General features: G+C 33.2%; 1 protein-coding gene across 2 annotated transcripts; it reads left to right on the top strand.

Moving 5' to 3' along the window:
- Positions 1–4262: 4262 nt before the first annotated feature.
- LOC119839669 (solute carrier family 22 member 1-like) lies at positions 4263–25784 on the top strand. 2 transcript variants are annotated; one of them, XM_038366073.1, is made up of 7 exons: positions 4263–4450; positions 16821–16994; positions 19063–19279; positions 20078–20333; positions 20616–21233; positions 24814–24992; positions 25545–25784. In XM_038366073.1, exons 2-7 carry the CDS (start codon positions 16834–16836, stop codon positions 25722–25724), a joined length of 1611 nt encoding a protein of 536 aa, XP_038222001.1. In that variant the 5' UTR covers positions 4263–4450; positions 16821–16833; the 3' UTR covers positions 25725–25784. The 2 variants fall into 2 exon arrangements, with proteins under 2 accessions (XP_038222001.1, XP_038222002.1); XM_038366074.1 differs by lacking the exon at positions 4263–4450 and adding an exon at positions 16364–16505.
- Positions 25785–26534: the final 750 nt, after the last annotated feature.

Raw genomic sequence — 26534 nt, forward strand, 5'->3', positions numbered from 1 at the left:
CTTTGCCCTTCCACAGATTAAATATAAACCCCTTTATCAAATACTACGAATCATTCAATCATTTGAGATGATTATTTTATCGTCATACTAGCTGCGCCTCGCGGTTTCACCCGCGTAAGTCCGTATCCCGTAGGAATATCGGGATAAAAAATAGATGTTGGCCGATTCTCAGACCTACCCAATATGCTTACCAAATTTCAGAGGAATCGGTCAAGCCGTTTCGGAGGAGTATGGCAACGAAAACTGTGACACGAGAATTTTATATATATAGATTAAGACGTAATAGTTCTTAGTATGTAGGTATATATCCTTTGCATAAAATAAGGCGGTGAACATACTTAAGAACCGTTCTCAGTCGAAAAGTTTGCTCGTCTTTATTAATCAATCAATAACAATGAAGACATAAATGTGCCCCCATTATTCAAACACCAAATACCGAAGTGTTTTTAAGTATGTTAGCTCAATCTACGCTCATTGAGGAACCTTTGTATTTTAGTATGTTTGTAAAGTAATCACGCAAAAATCACTGGACCGATTTCAAAAATTCTTTCACAATTAAAAAGCTGCAACTTCACTTAGTGTATGTATACATATATGCCTAATTCACTCAGTGAAGTTACGGCCGAAACCGAGGCGAATAGCCAGTACAAAATAAAATCATAGTATTAGACTGAATAAAATCTTTACGCAGAAAACTTATACCTAAGAATAATGATAATTTTTTGTGTATCGTATATCATAGCTGTCGCCCTTATCTATTAATTATTATTCATATGTTTTATCACTAAAAGTTATTTTTTAAAATTCCCTTTAATTTTTACACGCTTTTTATTAGCTTCACCTGTATGTTTGTTTGTATGTTTGTTTGTATGTTTGTTTGTATGTTTGTTTGTATGTTTGTTTGTAACCGACTTCTTTGGGCGCGATTTTGACCCACTTTAAACGGCCAGATTTCGTTCAAACTTTGTAGATTTATTGAGGACCGATGACAATACACTAATTTGATAAAATTATTCCATTTTTTAATTTGCAAAATATGATTTTTGTTAAAGCGTGTTTTTTAGTTTTTTTTAAACTAATATTTATTTTATTCATAAACAGCTTGTTAAAAATACATGGCGCCTGTCAAATTAATGACGATGTTACAAGTAACGCGGTAAAAAATGTTGTGTGAATTTTGTATAGATGTGACGCTTGAGCCATTGTATTGATCCGGAATTTTTATCGAAACTTATAGGAGCAATATATATTGTACGAATATTAAAACCACGAGCCGAAGATAACATGTATTTATCTACCAAGACCGATCCCGGCCCATGAATAAATAACAACGGATAAAACCGGTTAATTATCAAATTATTTCACAAGAAGCATGCAGATACAAGTACGCTTTATACAAATAAAACATTTCATCCACGCTATCCCACTTCGAAAGTTCGAAAAGCCAGAACAAATATACAACCTCCTATATTTTTTGTCTTAAAAACTCAGACTCAATTGTTGATTGTATTTGTTTGATTGATTAAAGTGAAACGATGTTTGAACAATGCTGCGGAGTGCTATCTAAATTTTGTTTTCATATTTCTCACATGTCGAAGTTGAAACGTCGAAATAAAAGCAAATGCGAGGATTTGAAACCCATGTTTGACATGATTCACATGTTTTTGTATAGTGAAAATTCAATTGTGATTTTATATATAGTAGTTTTTGCAATGTATAATAAAATTTCAAATATGCAACCTATGGTGATGGTTGATTAAGTTAGATAGAAGAAAAAGTACAGTCCTTGGGTTTGGGAGTCGAGTACGCTTTGGTACGAATTGAGGCATATCGCACTGGGGAAGATACCACACCCACATAGACGATCGGCGTGAGATAGTAGCATGTGTTTTGTTCGGTGTTCAGGAAAGCCGACGACCCGTATCCTTTTGCTCACCCTTCTCAGTACTAATATTATAAATGCGAAAGTTTGTGAGGATGTGTGTATGTTTGTTACTCTTTCACGCAAAAACTGCTGAACCGATTGCAATGAAATTTGGTACCTAGATAACTAGACAACTGGAATGGCACATAGGCAACTTTTATTTCCGATATTCCTACAGGATACAGACTTAGGCGCAGCTAGTAAGAAATAAAATAAAGAAAAAAGATAACAATATAAAGATAATGAGAATTCGCTCTATTATACCGCTCTATGGCTAGATCATTCACCGTAAGGAGTGAGTAAACAGTAAGTCCGTCCGTCCGTCCCTTTATCTGATAATCATGACTTCATAAATATTTGAATAACAATATTTAATATATTTTGGCTCAGTGGTAATGATCGCTCCTTGTTCTTTATCAAAAGGTAGTGGGTCCGGAACTGAACTATTAGCAAGGCTCAGTATTCAGTTTATTAGCCAGACTATCACTGCTCTTTTCGTTGATGTAAAGAAGTCTGGTTTATCCGAACACTAGAAATTTTGACGACATATGAATTCTAGCAGCTCCCACTTGGTGAATGGCATCTCCACTGTATAATCCACTGTGATCCAGCATTATGAACAAAAATATCTACTTATTAATTTAACATTTTGTACTTGTAAAAGTATTTAGAAATTAAAAACTTTTTAACGGATTTTAAACGCGATTTATTCATTATATTATTAACTCTGACGATGACGATTAGACTGAGAGTTTCTCCGTGACCACGCTCGCTGTAAAATGTTCGAAACGTCGGGTTAGTAATATAATGAATAAATCGCGTTTAAAATCCGTTAAAAAGTTTTTAATTTCTAAATGTATAATACTCGCGTAAAACCAAACACAAGAAAATACTTGTAAAAGTATATTATTTTTACAATCAATATTATTGTTCTTAAGTTAGTAGCTACTCGTTTAATATATTTTACACCTTCATAGTAATTAATGAAATAAATAATTGTTAAAATGACATTTTAACACAAACTTAGTTATGTACCTAAAATCCCACGCTGAAATCCAAAAATTAAGTTATGGTAAGTATTTAGATTTACAAGTCCTAATAGGATCAGACCGAGTAAATACTTAAGTTAGACTTAGCCTACTAATAGCATATTATATTTAACATAACTCATTTGTGCAGGCGTTTGTTTGTTTTATATTCTTTTGCTAATATAATAAGTAATTGGTCCAAGATATATTTAATATTCTGAAATTTGAGTACTAAAAGTTAGGCATAAAGTTAAATTAAATAAGGAAACATTTTTCCAAAACCTAACTGAAAACATTGATTTAGAGCTACAACTGTTCCTTGCCTAAACCTGAACAAATAAATAATTTTGGATTTTTTTTTATCGTTAAAAAAAATCTTTCATGGCCTGGTCCCATACAACAACCATTATGATGTCTGTTATTTAAGTCAAACACGATTCTCATTGGAGAACGTAGAAATCACTGGAACCAAAAAAAAAACAGATTTCTCACAAACTCAAAATGTACCAAACACTTCCCATTTCATTACGAATACATATTAGCTCTACGTCAGTCAAGTAACTGTAACCACAGTATGCAGTTCTGTAAATATTAGTTTCATCCAATCGCCATCATAAAACAGTAATAGTGCACTTACACATTCGTGCGAATAGCGAAGCGAATAACGAACGTATGTGTGAACAGTGCGCTCGGTATTCGCTTTGAGGGTTATGTGAACGGTTATTAAAATGTAATCAAAGGACACGAATAGCAAACACGAACTTACTGTATTACGTTATTAAAAAACGAATTTAATGTGTTACGTGTGATACACAAATGTGTAAATAGTGACTCGCGACAACTCTTATATACGAACGTTCCGTTAATGCGAATGCCGAACATGAATATGTAAATGCACCATTACAATGTTAAAAATACCCCAACAAAACACAGCTGAATGCTTTATCCGCAGACAGCATAGTATTATGTTATCTGTGCCGCAGACAAAAGTAACTAATCGCTATGGGATATTACAACTCCCGGTCCCGATAACAATAGCTTATTGTTTAATCACAAACGTTTTAAAATAAACCCCCACATCGCATCTCGACGCATTCAACCATATGGTTTCGTGCATTCCATCCATAATTATGTCAATGGTTGCAACATCGATCCAATTATTCAAACACAATCCATTACAGCGTGAGCACCAATATCGTTAACAGATATGCTTACTTAAACAGCGATGTAGGAGAATAAAACGTTAGTATCGGTTAGTGTGCCATATCGGCGTACGCGCGTCGCGCCATAAAAATGACGTCGAGTACTTGTAGTGACTAGCTTTCGACCAATCAGTGGTGGATATCCCTCGCTTAAAGATACATGTGTTGTCCGTGCCGGTCTAAATATCCCTTAATGTCCTTTTTTAAATCGATTTTGTATCAAGATAGTGCATAATACATGTGTTTTTAGGCTACATTATTGTGTTTTTATCTTCATCCTTCTAGAAGTATTATTGGTGAGTACTAAGTTTCTAAATTACATCCCATGTTGTATAAAAAGTAATGTTTAAGTTATCAAATACTATAGGTTAGTGTATAAAGGTGAATTGGGGCAATGTTTTGGAGGACAGCATGCGCTTTACAAATCGATTAAATAATAGGTTATTTGGAAACAAATTGAAAGGGAGCAATTATATATTATCTGTTGCACACATGCTCAACTTCTATCGTATTTGTAATTAACGTATTCTCGTCACCAAATATTTTTTATAATGAATTTATTTTCATAACATAATATGTATGTATCTACAAATGTTATAAGTATTACATGAACAAATTAAAGCGAGTGGCTATATAAATACAGAAAATGAAACATTTCTATGTAGAGCTATTTAAATCATTAATAGAAGTCTCCTTAATTATTTAATTACAATAATTGTGATTGCCAATAATTATTAACAATTACAATTAACCTTTTTCATTTATACGATTTAAAATTAAAAACTTATAACCTCCAAATACATTGAATAACTCAAAGATGTTATATTTTGTTCAAAAAATATTGTACATGTCTCGTAAGGTAAACCACACAAAGCTTTGATACCTTTTAATGTTGTATTAATGCATATTAAATTGCTTAAATAATTTAAATTATATCATACCATTTATATTATTGATAATTTCTGACTATCGTAGCGAGTTCTTCGGTGAATTTAATAATGCGAATCCCATTTATTAGCTACTTGCTGGTAGCTCGCACGCGTTTTATTAGTAGTAGTTTTATGGATGTCTTTATAAATATAAACTTAAAAAAAAATCCCATCAATATCTGTTGCGTAATTTTAAAGATCTTAGCATACAGACGCCGTAAAGTAACTTTGTTTTAAACTATGTATTGATGATCTGTTAAAACAAGTGAAACCCGTGGATTCAGCTTTTTAAAAATTGCTAATATACTTGTGAAAGAACCATTCTGCGATCAATTTGTTTATGATTATATTTTCTATCGTCTTACTAATTAAATACTATATTTTTAATTAATTACAAAGGGTAAGATTCATCATCTAAAAATCGCTCCACATATTCCATTTCTACTACAAATAATAAAATATCATGAAACTCATTGGTGGTTAAAACAGGCTAGTATATCCTTTGACATCAAATGACTTTTTTTTATATTCAGCCACAATTTTTCCCAGCTAAAATCAATTGAGAAATCAGCATTATATTAAATAATAAGAGGCATTTAGGTTTAATTACAAAACACGATTTGACCAAAGCTATTCATATTTTTATTTTTTACAGTTTTAAAAGAAAAAAAGAATATTTAGTAGTTCAAATTCATAAATTATTTATAGGTATTAAACACATCTTCTGACGCATCAATATATAATGAAGGGTTTTTATAGACGATGTTTATGTTATCATTACTACCGTCCTAAAATTATTTACGTAGTATGGTATTTATTTATATTTTCGAGTTTTAAAACTGCAATAATGATAAATAAGTCTAAATAATGCTTTTCCCCGTCGATACCTCGAATTACTCTGTAATTTCTCTCTTGTAGTTCATGGAAATGTAGAATAAAGATCTAGAACTTTCCAGAAACTTTTTCAGTAACAAATTAAGTGTACAATGAATAATGTAGAGAACTTTGGACTCTATCCTGAAGGAAATAAACTACATTATTTAATAGACATTCATTGATGCACAGATTATAAAACAATGACTGCCTTATTATTACATGATTTATCTTGTCTTCCAGGCAATTGCAGTTAAGTATAGATGATAGATAAAATAATTATTTATATAAATAAGAAATGAATTATATTCTTTGGCAATGTCCTTGCTATTTAGATATTGCAAAAAGGCAAATTAAAGGAAAATTATAGAGGAACGTTATTGCGTATTGAATATTTATTGTATAGAAATTTCATTTTAACTCTGAAAACGCTATGATTATTACGCGAAAAATCTTTTTCACAACACATATCAAACTAAAATTAGCCAAACCGAATACGCTATGGAGCATTCTCATTAAATACTCACGTTTTCGTTCGAAATCCGGATAAAAACGTATAAAGCACACTTTATCATCTGATTTTAACCTTGTAACTATAAAATATGCTTTGGATGACACGACGACACCCTGAGTCATTTATCTCAATATGCTTGTATTTTTAATTGAATTAATCAATATAATGTAATAGATATTATTAAAAAATGTTTCAATTTGATAATACAAGCGTGTCATTCGTGTTATGGTAAACCAATTAATGTTCAGAAGGCGTCGTGGCATTTCTCAATTGTCACATTACGCTAAGAGCGTTTTCAATAGACGATTTCATTAGAGCCAGAAAACGAATTTAGCGATATGGATATTTTACTGTAACACTACGCGTTGTGGCTATTTTTTCGCTCGCGTAATAAATACATACTATAAATAACCGGAGGTCCATATCCTTTTCCTTACCCTTCCCAGTCCTTTTTCTTTATTCGTCTCGACAATCCTTTCTTAATCCCTTCCTAATTTAAAGTCGGCAATCCATTTGTAGAGGCGTAAGATCTGCAATGGATCTAATGCCTCTCCAAATGTTCATGGGCGGTGGTAGCGTTTACCATCAGGCGTCCCACCAGCTCCAGTGCCGATTGTGACATAAAAAAATAAATAAATAAATATATTTTATAATAAATTGTACCTACTTATTTCAAGTATACAATGAAAACGGTAATTAATATTTAAAATGTCATAATTATTATATATTACGTAATTTAAAAGCATATAGGTGTTGATAGCAATGAAAAGATTGAAATAATTTCATATTGTTGGTGATTTATTTTTTATTTTATGGCAGCAGTACGTACAAGGGATGCACGACGTAGTTACATATAAAATTACATAAAAATAGCATAGCCCTAATGTTACCAGCTTAAAATTTACTGAAGATAATACTTAGGCATGATCATCATTTACGTATTTCTGAAGCTTGTCAATATCACACTATTTTTATAAATGTGAAAGTTTTTTTGTTTGAATGTCTGTCCGTCAATCACGCTGAAACTACTGATTAAATTTTGATGAAATTTGGTATACAGCCAGGATATGAGCTGACTTGGGTGATAGGATACTTTTCATCTCGATTAAATGCTTCCTTGGGATAAAACAGGAATTATGATATCCGGGCGGAGCCGGACGAGTGTCTAGTATAAGACAAGTTAGAACTATTTTAAAGTACACATAAAACGTTCAAGTGCATATTAAATCAATCCTTCGTTATATTGGCGCAGTTAATATGACTAACTACTTAGAAATAAGTTAGCACCAAGTATAAATAATATCTCGAGATAAAACTTCACCTTAGCAACTATAGGTTTACTGTGAGGTTAAAGGTTAGGTTACTAGGAACTGTACTCGTATCAACGGAAGTCAACTATGCGGAACTAAAATAAGGTTATTATATATTTATATTAGGTTAAGGTTGGTATGTATGTCTCTGAGTAACCGCGACCCCGGTTAACAACGCGGTGAGACGAGACGGAGTTTATCGGAGGTTCACTGCCTATAGATTTTACTGTAGGCAGTGGGGAGTCCGACATAACCTACGACCTTATCCTAAATGTTAAAAAATTGAAAGAAAAATTGTTTCTTTATATATATGGTGTCGCAAGATTGTTAAAACCAATAAATTATAATCTAATTCGCGATATTACAACAGTCGAAAAATTGTGATTTTGCATATGCTCACAGTTTAATGGATTATTTTACGGTGGTTGTTTTACGAGATTTTTTAATCTATACATATGTATAAATCGCGTTCAAAATTCGTTAAAAAGTTTTTAATTTCGTTAGATTTGTTTACCTAATACAAATCACTTAAACTATTATTTACTTTATGTCTTCCTTATTATCATATACAAAAACATTAACCGTACAACAAAGGGGCACTCAACAAATACCCAACAGAGTTATTTCCATCTTGTTGCAATCGCATCGTCATCTGGCGAACGGTTCTTGAACTCTGCCGAAAATAACATATGTGAGAAAAAAAGCGTTTGTCATTTGACAATAGTTTCTATACAATGCTTCCCAGCCATTGTTGGTGCAACTTTTTCATCAACAATTTAAACTTCCGCCCATTATAGTGTGAAATTCGTGCGGATCGTGTGAGGATTCAGGAAGCCCAATAAACCTAGGCTTTAAGGACGCTTTATCATTTCTGACATATAAATTCTTCATTAAATTTTTTTATGAAACTAAACTATATCAAGCAAAAGTATCATTGTATCATTGCCACCTATAGATTATTATTTATCATGTCTTTGTGAGAAAAATTTAGTTTGTAATCAACAATATACCAACATTCCATAAATACATTTTTCCCCGCTATTTTAATATAAAGATTACTTGAAAAGATAATATTTCTTTATATTAAATTATTTTATCGTTACCTACGTCTATATACCAAGTACCAATCCTGATAAACATAAAAAATAAATCACGAAAATACGCTAACCTGCATATGTTTTTTTATTTAAACGTGTCGATATTAAAATAGCTACACTAATTATATAGAAAACTGACATTATGAAGAATAGACGAAATTACGCGCACAAAAATTTACAAGAAAGAAAGATTTGTTTAATCTTTTACTATGCAACAGCGGTATTATTTTTAATTCATCTTACGATTACGCTCCGATAATTACGATAACTGAATTAAGGTATAACAAAGCAGTATCGCACGCGTGGGTCAAGGTCAAAAGAATATCAATTCATGATTATGCACTAGCTTCGGTCTCGCAGCTCCTCTCGTGCGCAGGTTACTTAGCCAGACTAAAGTTACTATTTAATATATCACCAAGCGAAATGTCATCGAAATTGCTGCAGCAAAAACGTGAAAAAATTTACAATACAATATAAAGTTTTGTAGATAATATAATCAATATACCTATATATCTTACTACCTTCTAATAAAATTAACGCGAAAGTTTTTAGGTATGGCTGCATGGATGTATCGATGTTTGTTACTCTTTCACGCGTAAGCTTATCGTATCTGTATGAAATTTAGTAGAGAGATAGATTTTAGTTTGAATTAAAACAAAGACTTTTTAACCGGCTATCACGCGAGTTACGTATACGTATATAATGCTCTCATACAAATTTCTACTACAGCGCAGTAACCAATACGTGTCGTTGCGTCTCCAATGCTTACATAAACTCACATCGAGCATGTCAGAAGGACCACGTGACGATTCCGTGACAGTGTTCATGCAGACCGTTATTTTGATAATCAAACCCGCGACCCCGATGCGAACAGGCGGGAAAATTAGCACGTTTCGTTGGCTATAGTATTTTGTGATTTAGCCACAAGGATACGATGTGTTTGACACGCTTATTAGCTTCGTCTCTATGTTGGTAATCGACTCCTTTTGACTCCATTTTGACCCACTTAAAAGAGATAGATTTTATTCAAGCTGAACATTTTTTTTTAATTTTTTGTGAGAGCCGAGCAGGCTTCGGGCACATATTGGGTCAGCTCGCAGCTCGCACCGGGGAAGGTACCACGTCCCACAATATTAACGTGAAATAGTTGCATGCGAATGCAACTGTGTTACGTACGGTGAATAGGGGAACGGAGGCCCATATATCCCATATATCCCTTACCGTCATCAATACTTTCCTGACTTAAAAGCGGACAACGCATTATAGGCCTAGCTATAGGCATAGGCCCCACTTCTGCAAATGTTCATATGCGTTTTGCATCGTGTACCATAGGTAAACCACCAGCTCGGTGGAACGGTGTTATATAAACTATAGATTAACTAGCTGCACCCGGCAAACGCTGTTCTGCCTTACTCTTATCATTTAGGGGTATGAAAAATAGATGTTCTCATAGATACCGGATAAGCAATTTCATCAAAATCGGTCAAGCCGTTTCGGAGGAGTATGGCAACGAAAACTGTGACACGAGAGAAACACGACACGAATTTTATATATTAGATTACAAAAAATCTCACTTCCCGCTTTCATAAACTAGTAATCAGTTTAATAATTTAATTAGAAATGACTTGAACAAGTTTCATTATAACCAAGCGTCGAAAATAAAGCATCTTTGTTCCCAAACATGATTGGACAATTCGTTAAAAATAACGATATTAATTAATATCTCACGAATTTTATATCAAGCGATGATTAAATCTCGACATAATTCACAAAGAGTTGGTTTGATATACAAAATTTTAACAATTACATAGAAGAAAATTTCATTAATTAATACAAGATTAATAATACTTTTAGATTATCCAGCCTAATTTGCAAGTGACAAAAACCTTCACTGGCCTAACATTGTTCTTTGGTTTTAATTAAATGCTATATTACAAACAAGTCATCTCATTTATACATTTCTAAATACATCCATATACTAATTGAAAAATTCAAGAAAATTAACAAATTAATCAGCCGTTTAATAAGGAGCCTAGCCTGTTTATTAAACAAATCCATTTACACCCTTAATGGCTTATATATTAATTATTTTATATTATATGAGCAACTTATACTTTTATAGAAATAATCGGCTTTATAACTCGTTATATTAATACAGAACCACCTTGACTTAGTTCAAAGATGAAACATGCATCTAATCGTGTTGATGGAAATAAAATATATATGTATTTTGTTACGACTTTTGTGTTGAGAGATAGTGAGAAATTTAGATTGTCAGAATGCTTTTTAGCATAGGTGCCCATAGGAAATTCCGTTGCCCACGCAAAAAGTCCTACTCGACATATTCTGATTTAAGTTTCCTTCTGCTTCTTGTTACTGCTTAGTTTATAGTGTTAAATTAAGTATTTTTCTTTTATTTATTCAGTTATGTTAGTAGGCTAGGCTGAAATGTCAATCAAATGAAGTAGTTATCGACGAGGCAATAACATATACATATAATCTTTCGCATTAACAACAGTAATAACGAATTCATTTGTGATTCAACCGACATCCAAAAAGGAGAAGGTTATCATTTTGACTGTTTTTTTAGCCTGTTACTCGATAACTCCGTGAATGTTTCACCGATTGAGAGGATTCTTTCTGTATTTGATAGGAAATTGTTATCATTTGACCCCATTTTAGAATTTGGACTGGAGACGTGGGTTCAAGGATAAAAGTTTTATTTTATCAAACGTAACCAAACGAAATTTGTAAAGCGTTAAATCATTTTTTTTTTATTATTATTATTCATTTTTCATTTATTATTATTATTATTATTATCTCAAGTATCATACAGAAGCATGCAACTTATCAATCAATTATGAGAAATGTAATTAAATTTGAACTGTTTATGATCAGACAATGAACAGAGGAAAATATTGTGAATGTGTGTGTTATAAAATGTAATTGAATACATTGATAAGCAATCAACTTGCTGTTGTATTCTTTAAACTTTAGTTTTGAAGAATTTTAATTTGTATATTATATAAAAACTAGCTCTTGTTTTATTTATTAGGATTATGGCTTTGCCCGCGAAATTAATGGAAATTGACATGCAAAAGAGAGGTTTCACGCGGTAAAAAGTAGCCAGCGTCTCTGGACACAAAAATCCCAGCATAAAATTGCTCTATTGCGAAGTGAAAGGAAAACAAACAAACAAACATTCGAATAGTATTAGTAGTAAAGGTAGAAAAATGGATTAAGATATGAAAGTCTTATTTCCAAAGAAATTTTCACCATTTATTTCAACCCCATAAATATTTTTAACAAATAACTGTTCCATCTTCAAATTGTCAGACCTGGACCAAATTAAAGAGACACAAGCTTTTAAATAAAAGACAATCATCAAAAACAGTTCAACCAGTCGAAAATTCTAATGTAACAAAGCCCAAAAATACAGACGAAGTTATTTGCAATCGGTTTAAAATGCATCATGTGTAATGATGTAAAATGTATGTCCTAGCAGTTCTTACGAAACTGTAACAAATATATAATAAGAAATTGCAGTTAATAATTGATTGACCCTTTTCATACGAAATTTCCTTCAAAAGAGTTGAAAAAAAAAAAACATTTTCAATCAGTTGTTTTCCATAGCGGAGAGTTTTCTAGTTATATTCGAATCCTTGACCTGGCAGATACGTATCAACTGCGTCAATCGATTCAATATGGTACTAGCTTATTGCACGTCCGCTTTATAACCATTTTCAAAGAAAAGAGGATGTTTCAATCTATCACATTGTTATTTTATATCATCGTCATCAGCCCATATATGTCCCACTGCAGGGACTCAGGCCTCCTATGAGGGTTTAGGCCTTAATCAGCCACGCCCAAGTGCGGGTTGGCAGATGTCACAATATGTCAAATTTTTTTGATTCTTCGACATACCGGTTTCCTCGCGATGTTTTCCTTCATGCTTGTATTTCTGTATGTATTATTATGGTACATAAGCTACAACATCGAGAAATTTCATCAAAAACCGTTGAACAGTTTTGACAGCAAACATCCATCCAATCATTGATAATGATGTATGAATATCTTACATTTATTAATATTATTATGTATTAATATCTTTAATTGTATCATCAGGACATTTGCAAAAAACGGCATGGATTGTTTATACCATAGTTTTATTATTCATTATTTATTCATCTAGTCGGTTTTTCACATCATATATATTCTAATTTATTTCCCATAGACAATAAGAAACAACGAACAATAAGAAAATTCATATTTATGACCATATACGTCACAATGGCGTATGTTTCTTTCACTTTAACGTAAGCGCTTATAGAAAATCATATGTGAAATAAATCTATTGTTTGATGATTATTATAAAAGACATAACAATATGGTAAACGTGACTGCTGTGGTAATTTCAATATAGTTGAAATTGCGAATTTGATGGTTTTTGGCATATGCCAAAGACTATCAAAATCTGATCATATGATCAGCCGTTAATACAATATCTCTATTATTAATATAATATTACATTATAATATCATAATATTATGATTATTATGATTTTTTGGGCCAATTTTCTGAAAACACATGAATAATTGGTATTCACAGAAAGTGTTCTGTGAATTGAAATAATGACTGTCACTGAAAAAACAAAATGTGGCAATTACTTTGAATATAGTCATTAAAAGAACAAACGTTTATTATTTCCAACCATAATATTAACTTACATTATCATGTAATTTCCACGTTCCTGTGTTTAAGCATAAAATACAGCCCTCGATTACAATTATTTTGTATTACTTTTTTTTTAAGCCAAGGACAAAAAATTTCAAGAATTTCATTGAGAATTTCATTTCATCGTCCCTACTCATAATAAAAATGTGAAACTATCACTCTCTGTCTGTCTATCAGTCCCTTTTTCACGCCTAAACTACTGAACCTTTTGAGATCCGAGAAAGGACATAGGACATATTTAATCCCGGGAAATAACCGGGGAAAACCCGGACTGCCTGAACTTTTCCTTCGTCTATTTGGGCGTTACCACTTATGAAAAGCCAATGCTAAATAAATTAATTAATGCTCGTCAGTTTTCTCCTTTATTTCGAAATTTAAAATACAATTTTTCATTAGTTCTCAAACGTGCTTTGAAATTAGTTGAACGTAGCCGTTAATTAATGTAATATCTTCTTTTTGCAGATTATAAGCACTGCATAAATAAGTATTCTAAAATATTCTTCTAATCCTCCTAATTAAACGTTAATGAAATTTACCTATTATATAAAAAAAAATCCAAATGCCGCGCAATACAATCTATAGGTATTGGATGTAAATTAATTATTTGAGTTTAATGCTGTTATTTGTATTTTACACTATGAATAACTAACCCGGCAAATATAGCTCTGACAAGGAACCCTTATTTTAAGCTTAACTTTTTCGTATTCTCAGTTTAAACACACAACAAATCACCATAAAAAAGTCGGGCCGTTTCGGATACATTTAGTAAAAAACACGAGAGTTCTAAACAAATAGAACTATCATCATCATTATCAGCCCATATATATGTTCCCAATGCAAGGACACAGGCCTCCTATGAGGGCTCAGGCCATAATCCACCACGCTGGCCAAGTGCGGGTTTGCAGATGTCACATTACGTCGAACATTCAAGTAGACATGCTGGTTTCCTCACCGTTTCAAGCGGTGGTGATATTATCCACACGCGCAGATAAATCGAAAAAAACGTATATATATACAATAGAACTATACTTTCGCATAATTAAGAGGTCATGCAAGCTCTCAAACAATTACCAATCCAGATCAAACTGTCCAATCACGATCGCGGACTGTTAACTATACAAGCAACCCATATTATGCAACGTCACAACGTAGCATGGATGTGAATAATTTTTGAAAGCAATCGGAACGAATTGAGAATCATATTAACGAGAATGTGAAAACAATTTTTCAATCACGCCTGGCGATTGTATTAAAGACGATAATTGTGAAATGGGACATGATTTGTTATCAGAGTTAGTTATTTTCGGTTAAGTGCAATCAAAATTCCGTTTATGGTGGATATTTATCGTTCGTAAGTTTATCTTGTTGTTGAGGAAATATGTTTATTAACATCGGTTTTAAATAATTGTCGATTGAATGAGATAATTAAGAAGTGTCTATCAGTACACTGATAAAATGATTTTTTTAACTACACATACGTACATTGTTGAATATTGTAGAATTTTTTATTCATTTTAGAGCTCCGAGCAACAGCCACACACACATACAGAGATCAACGTCAAACTTATAACACCGTTATGTCTGCGTCGGGGTCTAAATAAACAATATTGCTTTTACATTGCAATTTATATTTCGGGACAAAAATAATTTCCATATTTATAATATACAACATTTTAAATTGCAATATTTCATACGCACTTGATCGCCTCCTCGGCACAGTGGTTAACGCGTGAGCGTAGAACCAAGGGGTCCTGGGTTAAATTCCCAGTGGGGACGCACAAAAAAAAAACTCGGTCTGGCAGGACACAGAAGGCTGTACTTGTCCATAAAGAAAATCGGTCAGTGAAACAGATGTACATCATCTGCCCCATACCCCACTACGGGACAGGGGACTTCACTTTTCATAGGCACTTACCAGACCACCAATTAGGCGGTTTCAGGCGCACCAAAAAATCGCAAAGGGACCACGAAAACTAATTTAATTCTATTAACCCTGTAGCTAATCCCCAACAGGTCAAGTGGCGAATTAACCCACTGATCAAAGCTAGCATTTTGCGACGAGATTAATTGAAGCACAACGGAACTTGTGTAGGACTGTATACGACACAGAATGTACTAGAAATAAGGGCGTGTGATTAACATCGACTAGTAATTTTTTTTTAATTGGAATGTATTAAGATAGAAATCCAACGTTCATACTCTAGATTTATTGCCACCTATCAAAATTATTGTTTAATTTCGTTATAATATTACGTTTTTAATAATAAAGATACAATATATTTTCTGATCTTTAGTAGTATTTACGACTACTTTTGTTTACTGCCTAGGTACTTTGCAATAAAACCATTTGATGTTTTATAAGTTTGGTTTAGGTTTTATAAGCACAATACCATTTCTTTGAGCAACGATTAATTTAGAAAGGAAATAAGTGCGCATAACGACAAAGATGAGTAATCTGTATAAACTATACTTTATACTGCTTCGTTTATTTAATTTAGAATAACTTATCCATTACAGTCTACTATTACCATAGGTACATCATAATTTGTATAGATTTAACGTACTATAAATGAATATAGAACAAAAAGAAACCGTAGGTACAAATACAGGACAATATAAAACAATTCCCAAGCAAATATTTAATTATTTATGGAAAATATTTAAAAAATCGTTCGTCTGTAATGAGCCTAAGCCCTTCCCACGCGGCGCTTACGGCTACAAAATAATGATTCATACAAGTTTAATCGCACAGTGCACTGCATCAAACATCGCCGTAAAAGAAAATGGCCGTTTGTGACTTCCATACTTCAAGTTTCGTCAACTCTTAACGCGTTTTTAGTCATTAGTTACATACCTTGACAAATCTAGGACAAATCTTTTTAACTTAAAAACAGGTATTATGTAATATATCGTACCCGAATTGATAAGTTTTACTAATTGCTTGTAGTTAACAATATAATTGTCTATATTAAATTCACCTATAAAATATAATATTACAACCTGTAAGAAATTATAAATTCCCTAGAATATCTTAATTCTAAATGCAACCTTAAATTCCTATTTCCATTACCAACCATAAACTTTTAAATCGAGTCCCCCAATCGATCCTTTTATAACACAGAACGGTTAAACGTTTCACGTCCACAGTTAAATGCGTTTTAAAATCACTTAAAACCAATCGAAAGTTAAAGCATTCATTCCATTTGCAGAAGCCGCGACAAGATGGCGGACAAGAAAGAAATCAATTTGGACTCGGTGCTGGAAAGCCTGGGCCCGTATGGACGTTACAACGTATTGAATTTCGTCCTTTTACTATTTCCCGTGCTTTTGAGCAGTTTCTACGAGTGCGGTTTCATTTTTGAAGCGCAGCAACAAACTTATCGGTGAGTTTGTTTTTGGCGGGAAAACTTTGAGACTGTCAGAAGGAGAACACTTTCAAATGTGATTGCTTTTTTTAATATCCTCACTTCTTGGCCGTTTACGTGATGTTTCGTGATTTAAAAATAATTCTTTTTTCCAATATGGCTGAATCAACGACATTCAGATTAACTTGGATTGTTCGTAATATTTTTTTAATTTTTGATAAATATAATTACAGTTCCTAAGGTGATTATTTAATCATGTTTAATTCCTATTGTAGTAGATAAATTTAAATAGTTCAGATTTTTTAAAACAGATCAAAAACAGGGAACAGATAAAAAAACCCGCGATGAATTGCAATTATATCGATTTTAGAAAATAAATAATCTTTCGTTATTTTTTTGTTTCTCCGACGTCATTTTCTTCTCTTTTGTAAAGGCCTTAGTTTTTATATTATTCTTAACCTTATATTGTTCCATTCATTCACGTTATTTCAAATAAAATAATAATGCTTTGGTGCAATATTATAGTTTTATATCGCATTTTTATTTTATTATTGTTTAGAATTACAATCATCTTTATAATATATAAATAATATAATAATCATAATCACAAATGAGAGTTTTGTATTAAATCAATGAAACATAAATTAAAAATCACAAACAATCAAACAATAATTGCATCGCACAGAAATCGAAAGTCCCAACTCTCACACGTATTCTACTCATATTGCAATAAAATTCAGAAAATCTGCATTGTGAATCATAGAAAAATAAATACTAGAAGTACTATGGTGGGAACACTTTGAGATCATTTATGTACCACAAAAGTCGTGCTAGGTCAATACGTCAATAGTCGAAACGAATTTTATGATTTTTTTACTGGATTTGTCTCCCCCTTCGATTTATATAATTACTATAAAAAATCTTGCAAAAAATCTGTAAATGAGATGTGCAAGTTTTGAATTCGATTGTTTTTATTTTTTTTCTCGATTCTTACGTAGGTTTTAACCGACTGATTATAATTACTATTTGTAATTTAGTTCCATTTTAAAATTAGAAGCCCACCCTCTTCAGGTACGTCAGTAGTAAAGAATCATTTATGGACAGATATAGATAACTCAAACTAATTCTTATCCACTATAATTATTACATGCATTAGTAAATCTCATTTGTACAGATTAGTCATGTCGTGGTATGATAAAAATGAATGCTTCAGATAGTATAATTTAGGTTGGCCGATAAGCGTGTCTTAGCGCAATGATTATAATAGTTAGTCAATGAATGTACAGATAAGATATGAGGTAGTTTATTTTAAATTTTATCGTATTCATAAGTTATTTAAATTGTACATTATATAAAAATAGGTCGTGACTAATGTTGTTTGTTTAGTATTATCTGTAGAAATACGATTTGTTTTGTTCAATTGAAGTGTTTTGCATAATTCGTGTTTTAGTCAATTGTTCTAAACCGAATAATGTGGAAAATTAATACTTGGTGAAAATAAAAATTGTAATAGGTACCTAAGTTTTGAATAACTCTCTTGCATGCAAACATTCTTACAACGTGCGAATGTTAGGGCCCATGTATGGAAAAACATTTCCAAATGTTGTCTTACACAATAAATGTTGAATCGCGTATTTGTGCGTAAGTGAGAAACCGACATTAAATGATAAATTGAAATTACTAATCATTAAAATAAATACAAAAAAATAAAGTGAAAAGCGTATCTCAGTTCATTATCACAAATTTAACAAGCACACTACGGAGGTGTGATAGATTTGATGTAATGAATGTACATCACTTTGAAATATGTTGAATGAAACAACATAAAACATTGACTGCTTACCTCCAGTCTGTATAAATCTGTCAACACATTACTCCGTGGTTAAACAATCGCAAATATAGAAAGTCTCTCAGAATTATGTTTTAATGGATTACGACTTACGTTATAATTTTAACCATTTTTTTAATCAGATATATTGTTTTTATATGTTGTAAAAATGACTTCATTTATGCTTAAAAGGTTTGATGAACAACTAATACACGTTCCTCGTCAGACGAACCAAAATTATTGTGGCTTCATTTCTAGGTGTAAAGTCGAGGGCTGTGAAAAGACCTACAACGATACATCATGGCTGCACTATGCTATACCCACCGACCCTGAGAGGGACGCCCCAGCCAGCTGCTTGAGATATGCCCCTAAGAATAATAGCACAGTGGAACAATGCCTTCCCGAAGAGTTCTCCAATATTACCATACCTTGTGACAGTTACGTTTATGAAATTAATGGATCTTTGGTTAAGGAGGTAGAAACATCTACTAGTATTATAAATGCAAAAGTACCTCTGTGTGAGACTTCTAAAGTACTAAACTGACTTTGGTGTAATTAGGGATAGGGAAAGACTAAACCTTGGGAAAAGGTAAAGGTACTTTTATTAAGAAAGCATAACGAGATAGGCATGAATTAGGGGATTGATATGTACATCTATACGCGATAAAGTGAAGTGCACGCGAGCGAAGCCATAATCGGCAAGCTAGTATTAATAAAACAGACTAGTGTTAAACAATGAGCGAGATACTTTATTGTAAAATGATTTGCTTTGTTTACCATTGGCAGAATGTTGTGGTTTGCATTATAAATGTTTTGTAAACATTCAACCTTCTGCAGCTAAAACGTATAATTTTTTCATGAAGATACGGTACATTAAATACGATGATCAAATTCTAATTTCTCCTTAGCCATAATATCCAATAAACGTAGGGGAGCAATTGACCAGCAAAAGTACGCGAAGGGTTACCATGACAACTTAAAGCAGTTTTAATTCCAGTGTAGGGAGAATCTATATTTTAGACGATTTACAGTTTTATAGCTTTCCTACACTGGAATTAGTATTTCTTTAAGACGTCATGGTAATTCCCTACTTTTTTCCTGCAAATTCTTACATTAACGTCATCTCGGCAGAAATAGGAAGACTTCTTAAGACTATGTCTTTAATTATTACACCGTCTACACAAAACAGAGTCAATTTTGCAACTTCAGTTAATACAGCCGAACCTTAGCCATACCCAGTCTATCATCATTGACCAAACTTCTCAAATTTCAGTTCGATCTAGGTTGCCAAGAATGGAAGCGAGCGCTTGTCGGCACCGTCCACAACAGCGGCATGTTCGTGGCCATGTTGTTTACTGGCATTTTGTCGGACAAGTATGGACGAAAGACCGCAGTTGGTCTGGCGGCTACCGCCAGCTGCACTTTTGGCATTATACGCGCTTTCGCGCCTAATTATAATACGTATCTGTCCATGCATTTCTTCGAGGCCGCGCTGGGAGGGGGACTGTACCCTTCGGCTTATGTTCTGGGTGAATATTTTAGCTATTTCTAATTAATTAATTAAAATGCATCAAAGTCATGTTATAGGGAGATATATTCTAACCATTGTATTACACGTGTGGTTATTGAATTTTTGGATTGAATGAAAATGTAGTTATTTTTATTTAAAGTAAATTGTTAACATTAAGTATTAATAAAATATGAAAAATATACTTATGTAGATAAATAAAGGGTTAGATAGAATATGAATTTACGTTATTATTAATTATTAATAACATAAATATCATTCAATTAATATATTTATTCCACAGCGGTCGAGCTGGTGGGCCTTAAACAGCGAGTGATAATTTCCGCTATGTGTAATATGGCCTTCGTAGTAGGGGTCGTGATACTCGATCTCCTGGCTTGGGTAATCAGCAACTGGAGGACCTACATCCTCATATTATATAGCCCCGCTATCATAGTGGGCTTATATGTATGGCTAATGAACGAAAGCGCCCGCTGGTTACTAAGCAAAGGCAGAAAAGAAGACGCCATCAAAACCCTGAAACGCGCCGCCAAAATCAACAACATGGATCCAACGAAACTCGACCTCGACGCGCTGAGCGATCCCCTACTTCGAACGGAAGTGCAGACGGACAAGAAATCACAGTTCTCGAAGGCGATACGCTCGAGTATTATATGGAAGCGTTTGGTGATTTGCTCTTTCTTGTGGCTTACTTGCTCGCTGGTTTACTACGGGTTGTCGATCAATTCTGTTTCGTTGAGCGGCAACAAGTATGTCAGTTTCATGCTGGTGGTTCTTGTAGAGATACCAGCGTATATTGTTGTGGTGATAGTGCTTGATAAGTATGGGAGGAAGAAGACAATGATAGTGAACTATGCAACCTGTGCTGTCACCAGCTTGCTGTTCGCGTTCTTGCCTAAAGGTACGTAATATTTATCTACTATTCATTTTATGTAGGGAAACAAAAGATTGATTGTACAGTGGAATATATTAGTAGAGGCGTCAGGTCTGCTATCGACCTTCCCTTTTCTATGCCTCTTCAAATGTTCATTGGGGGTAGTGCTTACCATCTGGCAACCCAGCAGCTCCAGTGCCGACGGTGACATAAAAATAAATAAACTGGGAAATCAATTTTACGTAGTGTTTAATTATTTTCATTTAAAATTCCATCTAAATCGGTGCATTGGTTTACCTGTTAAATCGTTACAGACATATTTCGCATTTATAACACTAGTGTGGATTGATGGCGCACTTAGCAAGATTAAAATAAGCATCCTATGTCACTATTTATATCATATGTTGAAGCTTGTTACTTCAAGTGCTAACTTTAAGTTATGTCGCGAACTTAGACCGCTTCCTAGAGCTAACTGAAACTTGAACATTTATGTATTCAATTAGACTTCTTATAGAAGCATTTTAAGAGACATAACACAGTTTTACATTTAGCACGGGGCCAATATTTCAAACCTGGGAAGTGCTGAATTCGAAGCTCTTCACATACGAACTACCACTTGCGCCAAGTATCATCAAACTCCGCTCAGTGGGTTGCGTGAAAGACTGACAAACATACATTCATCTTCACCTATCATTCAGTTTCGACATAATCAATACTATGCATACTAATAATACAATGCTGCAAAGAGTTTGTTTGTTTGAACACACTAATCTCAGGAACTACAGGACCGGTTCCAATAATTTTTTCACTTGAATTTATGCGTGATCTCGTGATCTGAGTGTTAAGGCTATAAATGCACCACGGGCGAAGCCGGGGCGGACAGCTAGCGTTCGGACCGTAGCGTATAATAAAGGATTACAGACCGACAGAAAGCGTTATATTTAACTGTCCTACAAAGAAGTTAAATATAAACTAATCAGAGCGAAACAAAAGCATAGACAACTACTGAAACCGGTCAAACTTAAATCACTTTTTTCAACCGATTTCAATAAAAGAGTACATCAATTCGACTTTATTTTTATGTGTTTATTACCTCAAAGCTTTACTGGGTGAAGAGATTTTTATGATAATCTAAATATTTTATACATTTCACATTTCAAAAACTATCGAAAATTGTTATGATAACACATACTGCTTACAATTTAACGCATTAAATTTTGGTAGCTAATAATCTTATGTAAAAATTAGTATGTATATAGTATGGAACCCTTATATTTCCAACTAGCGGTCCGCTCCGGCTTCGCCCGTGGTACATATATAGCCTATAGCTTTCCTCAATAAATGGGTTATCTAACACTGAAAGATTTTTTCAATTCGGACCAGTAGTTCCGGAGATTAGTGCGTTCAAACAAGCAAACAAACAAACTCTTCAGATTTATAATGTTAGTATAGATTTATGGTTAAGGTTCTGGTCGGGGATGTAAATTAACCAGCTCCCGTGGCCCCTTCACTAAAAGCGGCACAGAACAGAACACTCGTGGGTTTTTAGTCGGAAAGAATCCGACATAACCCACGGCACCTTTCCTCAAGGCCGTGGCTATCCAAGTTAGATTTCCCCGGTCATAAAATGGCTCGGTTTATCTTATGTAAGATTTCCCAAATAAAATAATGGTTCGGTTTATTTATGTAGGACAAGCTATTCGTCCCGGTTTCGCCCGTGGTACAAATATAGCCTTGCCACTCAATGAAGTTGCAGTTTTAATAGAGAAAGAAATATTTAAAACGGTCCAGTGTTTTTTTGCGTTATAACGTTACAAACATACATCTCTTTATAATATTCGTATAAATAACTTACACATACAACTTATTTACGCACAGAATGTGATTAAACCCACAGAAACATTTATTCTTAATATATAAATATGCGTGGGATTCTCTTGCTTTTATTGACCTAGATCGTGTTGTGAAATCCGAATACACGTGTATATTAATCGATTGCGAAGCACATTTCATTAATGAGTATTTTATCACTACACTAGCTGCGCCCCGCGGTTTCACCCGCGTAAGTCCGTATCCCGTAATAATATCGGGATAAAAAGTTGCCTATATGTTATTCCAGTTGTCCAGCCGTCTACGTACCAAATTTCATTGCAATCGGTTCAGTAGGTTTTGTGTGAAAGAGTAACAAACACAAACACTTGCTTACAAACTTTCGCATTTATAATATTAGTAGGATAGGACAGGATTTAAGAAAAACGTCGTGAAATGCACAATTAGCGCTGTTAAAACCACGCATGATTGTTTGTTATAAAATAATTTTCTTACGAATAGTATTTATTACTTTCTTATTCAATGTCTTTCTCAAACTCAAACAATTATTCATTCAACTAGACTTGTTATGGAAGCAATATATCGACAAAATATATTAAAATACTTACCGCCCGTTTGAAAAGCAGTTTCTATTAACCTGACCTAAGGTCAGATGCATGGGGATTTTCCTACACCATGTGGTTCAGCTGCGAGTGTAATTTAAGAACCATTTAACGTAAATATTGGTGTCCCGTTTAGGTATACCTAGACCTGGAACACACTTCCGACAGTCAAAAGTACTTGAAGTCCTAATACACAGAAAATAAGCTGCATATTCCATCATCTTCTTTTAATATTCTCTGTTTATGTTACTTTTACCGCCTCCTTAGGAAAGTGGTTAGAGCGTGAGCGTAGAAAACTATCCTATAGCACTCGGGAACAATGTAGCTTTCTTTTGGTGAAAGAAATTTCAAAATCGGACCAGTAGTTTCGGAGCCTTTACGGTACAAACAAACAAAAAAAATCCTCGTTATTATATTTGTAGACTAACTGAATTACTGTGCATGACCTACGTCCTTCGTACTAAAGGATCATATTTTTATCCATTTTTTAAATTGTAATAATAAAAACATCAACCAATATATGAGCAATTACATAACTGATAAGAATTAATGCTACTCTGAGTTATTAACGACTATCAAGTCTATTAAGGTAGGCCATGATTAATGATCAAATAAATAATATTACTTGTGTATAATGTAACACAATACATAATATAACAGACCTTGTAACGCATATTGAATGTCAAGTATAGTTATTTTTAGACTCGTAACATTATACCTATCATGAACAATATTTTACCTAAATATTTTCTACATGTTGCATTAAGCGGTTTCACTCACGGACGAAGCCACGGGCAATAGTATCATGTATAAACTACGTTATTTTAGTCTCATTAAAATCCATTCCATTGTTTTTACGTGAAAGAATAACAAACATCCATCTTATTAGATACTTGATTTACTTAAGATAACTGAACCTATTAACAGTGTTTCGAGTAAATAAGTGTCAATAAATTGTCTAAGCATTTAATAAGTTTCAATACTAATATTATAAAAAGGTAAAGTTTGTGACGTTTTAGAAGATAATCTCTGGATCTGAGTACAAATTTCTTTCCCTGAGCAAAATAATACCAAAACGTGCACTAAATAGAAGCTATTTTTCTACACCGGCACTATTACCCTGTACTATCATACCTAACCTTTTCAAAAGTTTACAACGAGTATAATTTTTTCAGGTAACTGGTGGTCCATTGTCTTGTATCTAATAGGCAAATGGAGCGTCACGCTAACATACAGCTCAGTGTACATCTACGTGTCTGAAGTGTTCCCCACGAACATGCGACAGATGCTGTTGAGTGTTTGCTCCACTTCGGGCAGGATTGGTTCGCTTATTGCACCTCTAACTCCACTACTGGTAAGTCATTAAGTGGTTTAATGGTAGTCCTACTAATATTATAAACTAGCTGCGCCCCGCGGTTTCACCCGCGTAAGTCCGAATCCCGTAGGAATGTCGGGATAAAAAGCCTTGCCTATATGTTATTCCAGTTGTCCAGCTATCTACGTACCAAATTTTATTGCAATCGGTTCAGGAGTTTTTGCGTGAAAGAAATTTTGATAATTATTTGCAATAAATTTGTCTTAAGCTATATTAATAACAAATCTAGACATGAATAAAAAATGCTCAAGCAAAACGTGAAATTTCCATAGTTTCTTAGTAAAGTATACCATACAAAAATGTATAATACTGAGGTACTATTAAGGCTCGCATCGCTGGCCTCGAAAACATAGCCTTTTTGGCTTTATTCTTGAAAATGATATGTCCTTTTATTTGAAAATTAAAACACATTGCATTTGAAATACTATTTTAAAGAAATACATCGCGTATCGAAGACGATATATTAGAATTTAAAGCTCAATCTTCGATGCCTTCTTTCAACTCATCAACAATTCTATCGTTCTATTCCAGTCGCTATACCACAAATCCATGCCGACTGTTATATTCGGTGGCATGTGCATCATTTGCAGCATGCTGGTACTCCTTCTACCGGAGACGCGTAACATGCGGCTGCCAGATACGATAGAAGAAGCAGAGGAACTCTCGAAAATGAGGGACAGAACTGACCGATCGCTGGATACTGTGAAATAGGAACTGATCAATCTCTTGATGCTAGATAATTTTATTTGTATAATTGAGTGTGGACCAAAAGTAGTAGTATTAGCAAGTAGTGTTTAGTGTGCGATCCAACAAAGTATAGGATCGCGCGCCATATTGTGACGTCATAGCTGATAATTTTAGTCGAATTAATAAAATTTGTTTTCAAAATTAATGTAAGGCGACATAATAGTTACGTTACCGTTACGTTACGTAAACCGTTAGTCACGGCCTAAAATGACAATAATGTTAATCGTATTTTAAAATGATATTTGACACATAAAGGGCAATGTAGTTCCTATCCTAAGTTGGATCGCATTATATTTGTGATTAATTATGTTTTTTTTTGGAGTGTGAGGGTTGTTTTGTGTAGAAAGAAAATATCGTGATACTTTTTCTTATAGTGACCTTAATTTATTAATGAGAGAGTAAAAGTTAATAATCTGTGAATCAATGACAAATGGAATATTGTTGACATACTCTTTGTTTATTTGCATTTAGGAATTGACAGTTATTAAAACGCGTTTTTTGCCATTTTTGGAACTTTACAAAATGCGGGTAGATGAAATAATAATAAAGAAATAGCGTTTAAAACCTTGGTGGTTTAATATATTTTACTTAAATTCACAATTTTTTTATTGCAATGTCACTTATTTTATTACTGCGGGCCTTAAACGGCGCTTAACAATTAATTATTGAAAATATTTATTCAGTGTCATAATAAGATCCAAGTGTTTTTATTGAATCAAATTGACACGCAACTGGAAAATTAAAAATATTCCACAAGCGTTCTGAATACATATA

This window comes from Zerene cesonia, chromosome 4, assembly GCF_012273895.1.
Source record: "Zerene cesonia ecotype Mississippi chromosome 4, Zerene_cesonia_1.1, whole genome shotgun sequence".
Classification (NCBI taxonomy): Eukaryota; Metazoa; Arthropoda; class Insecta; order Lepidoptera; family Pieridae; genus Zerene; species Zerene cesonia.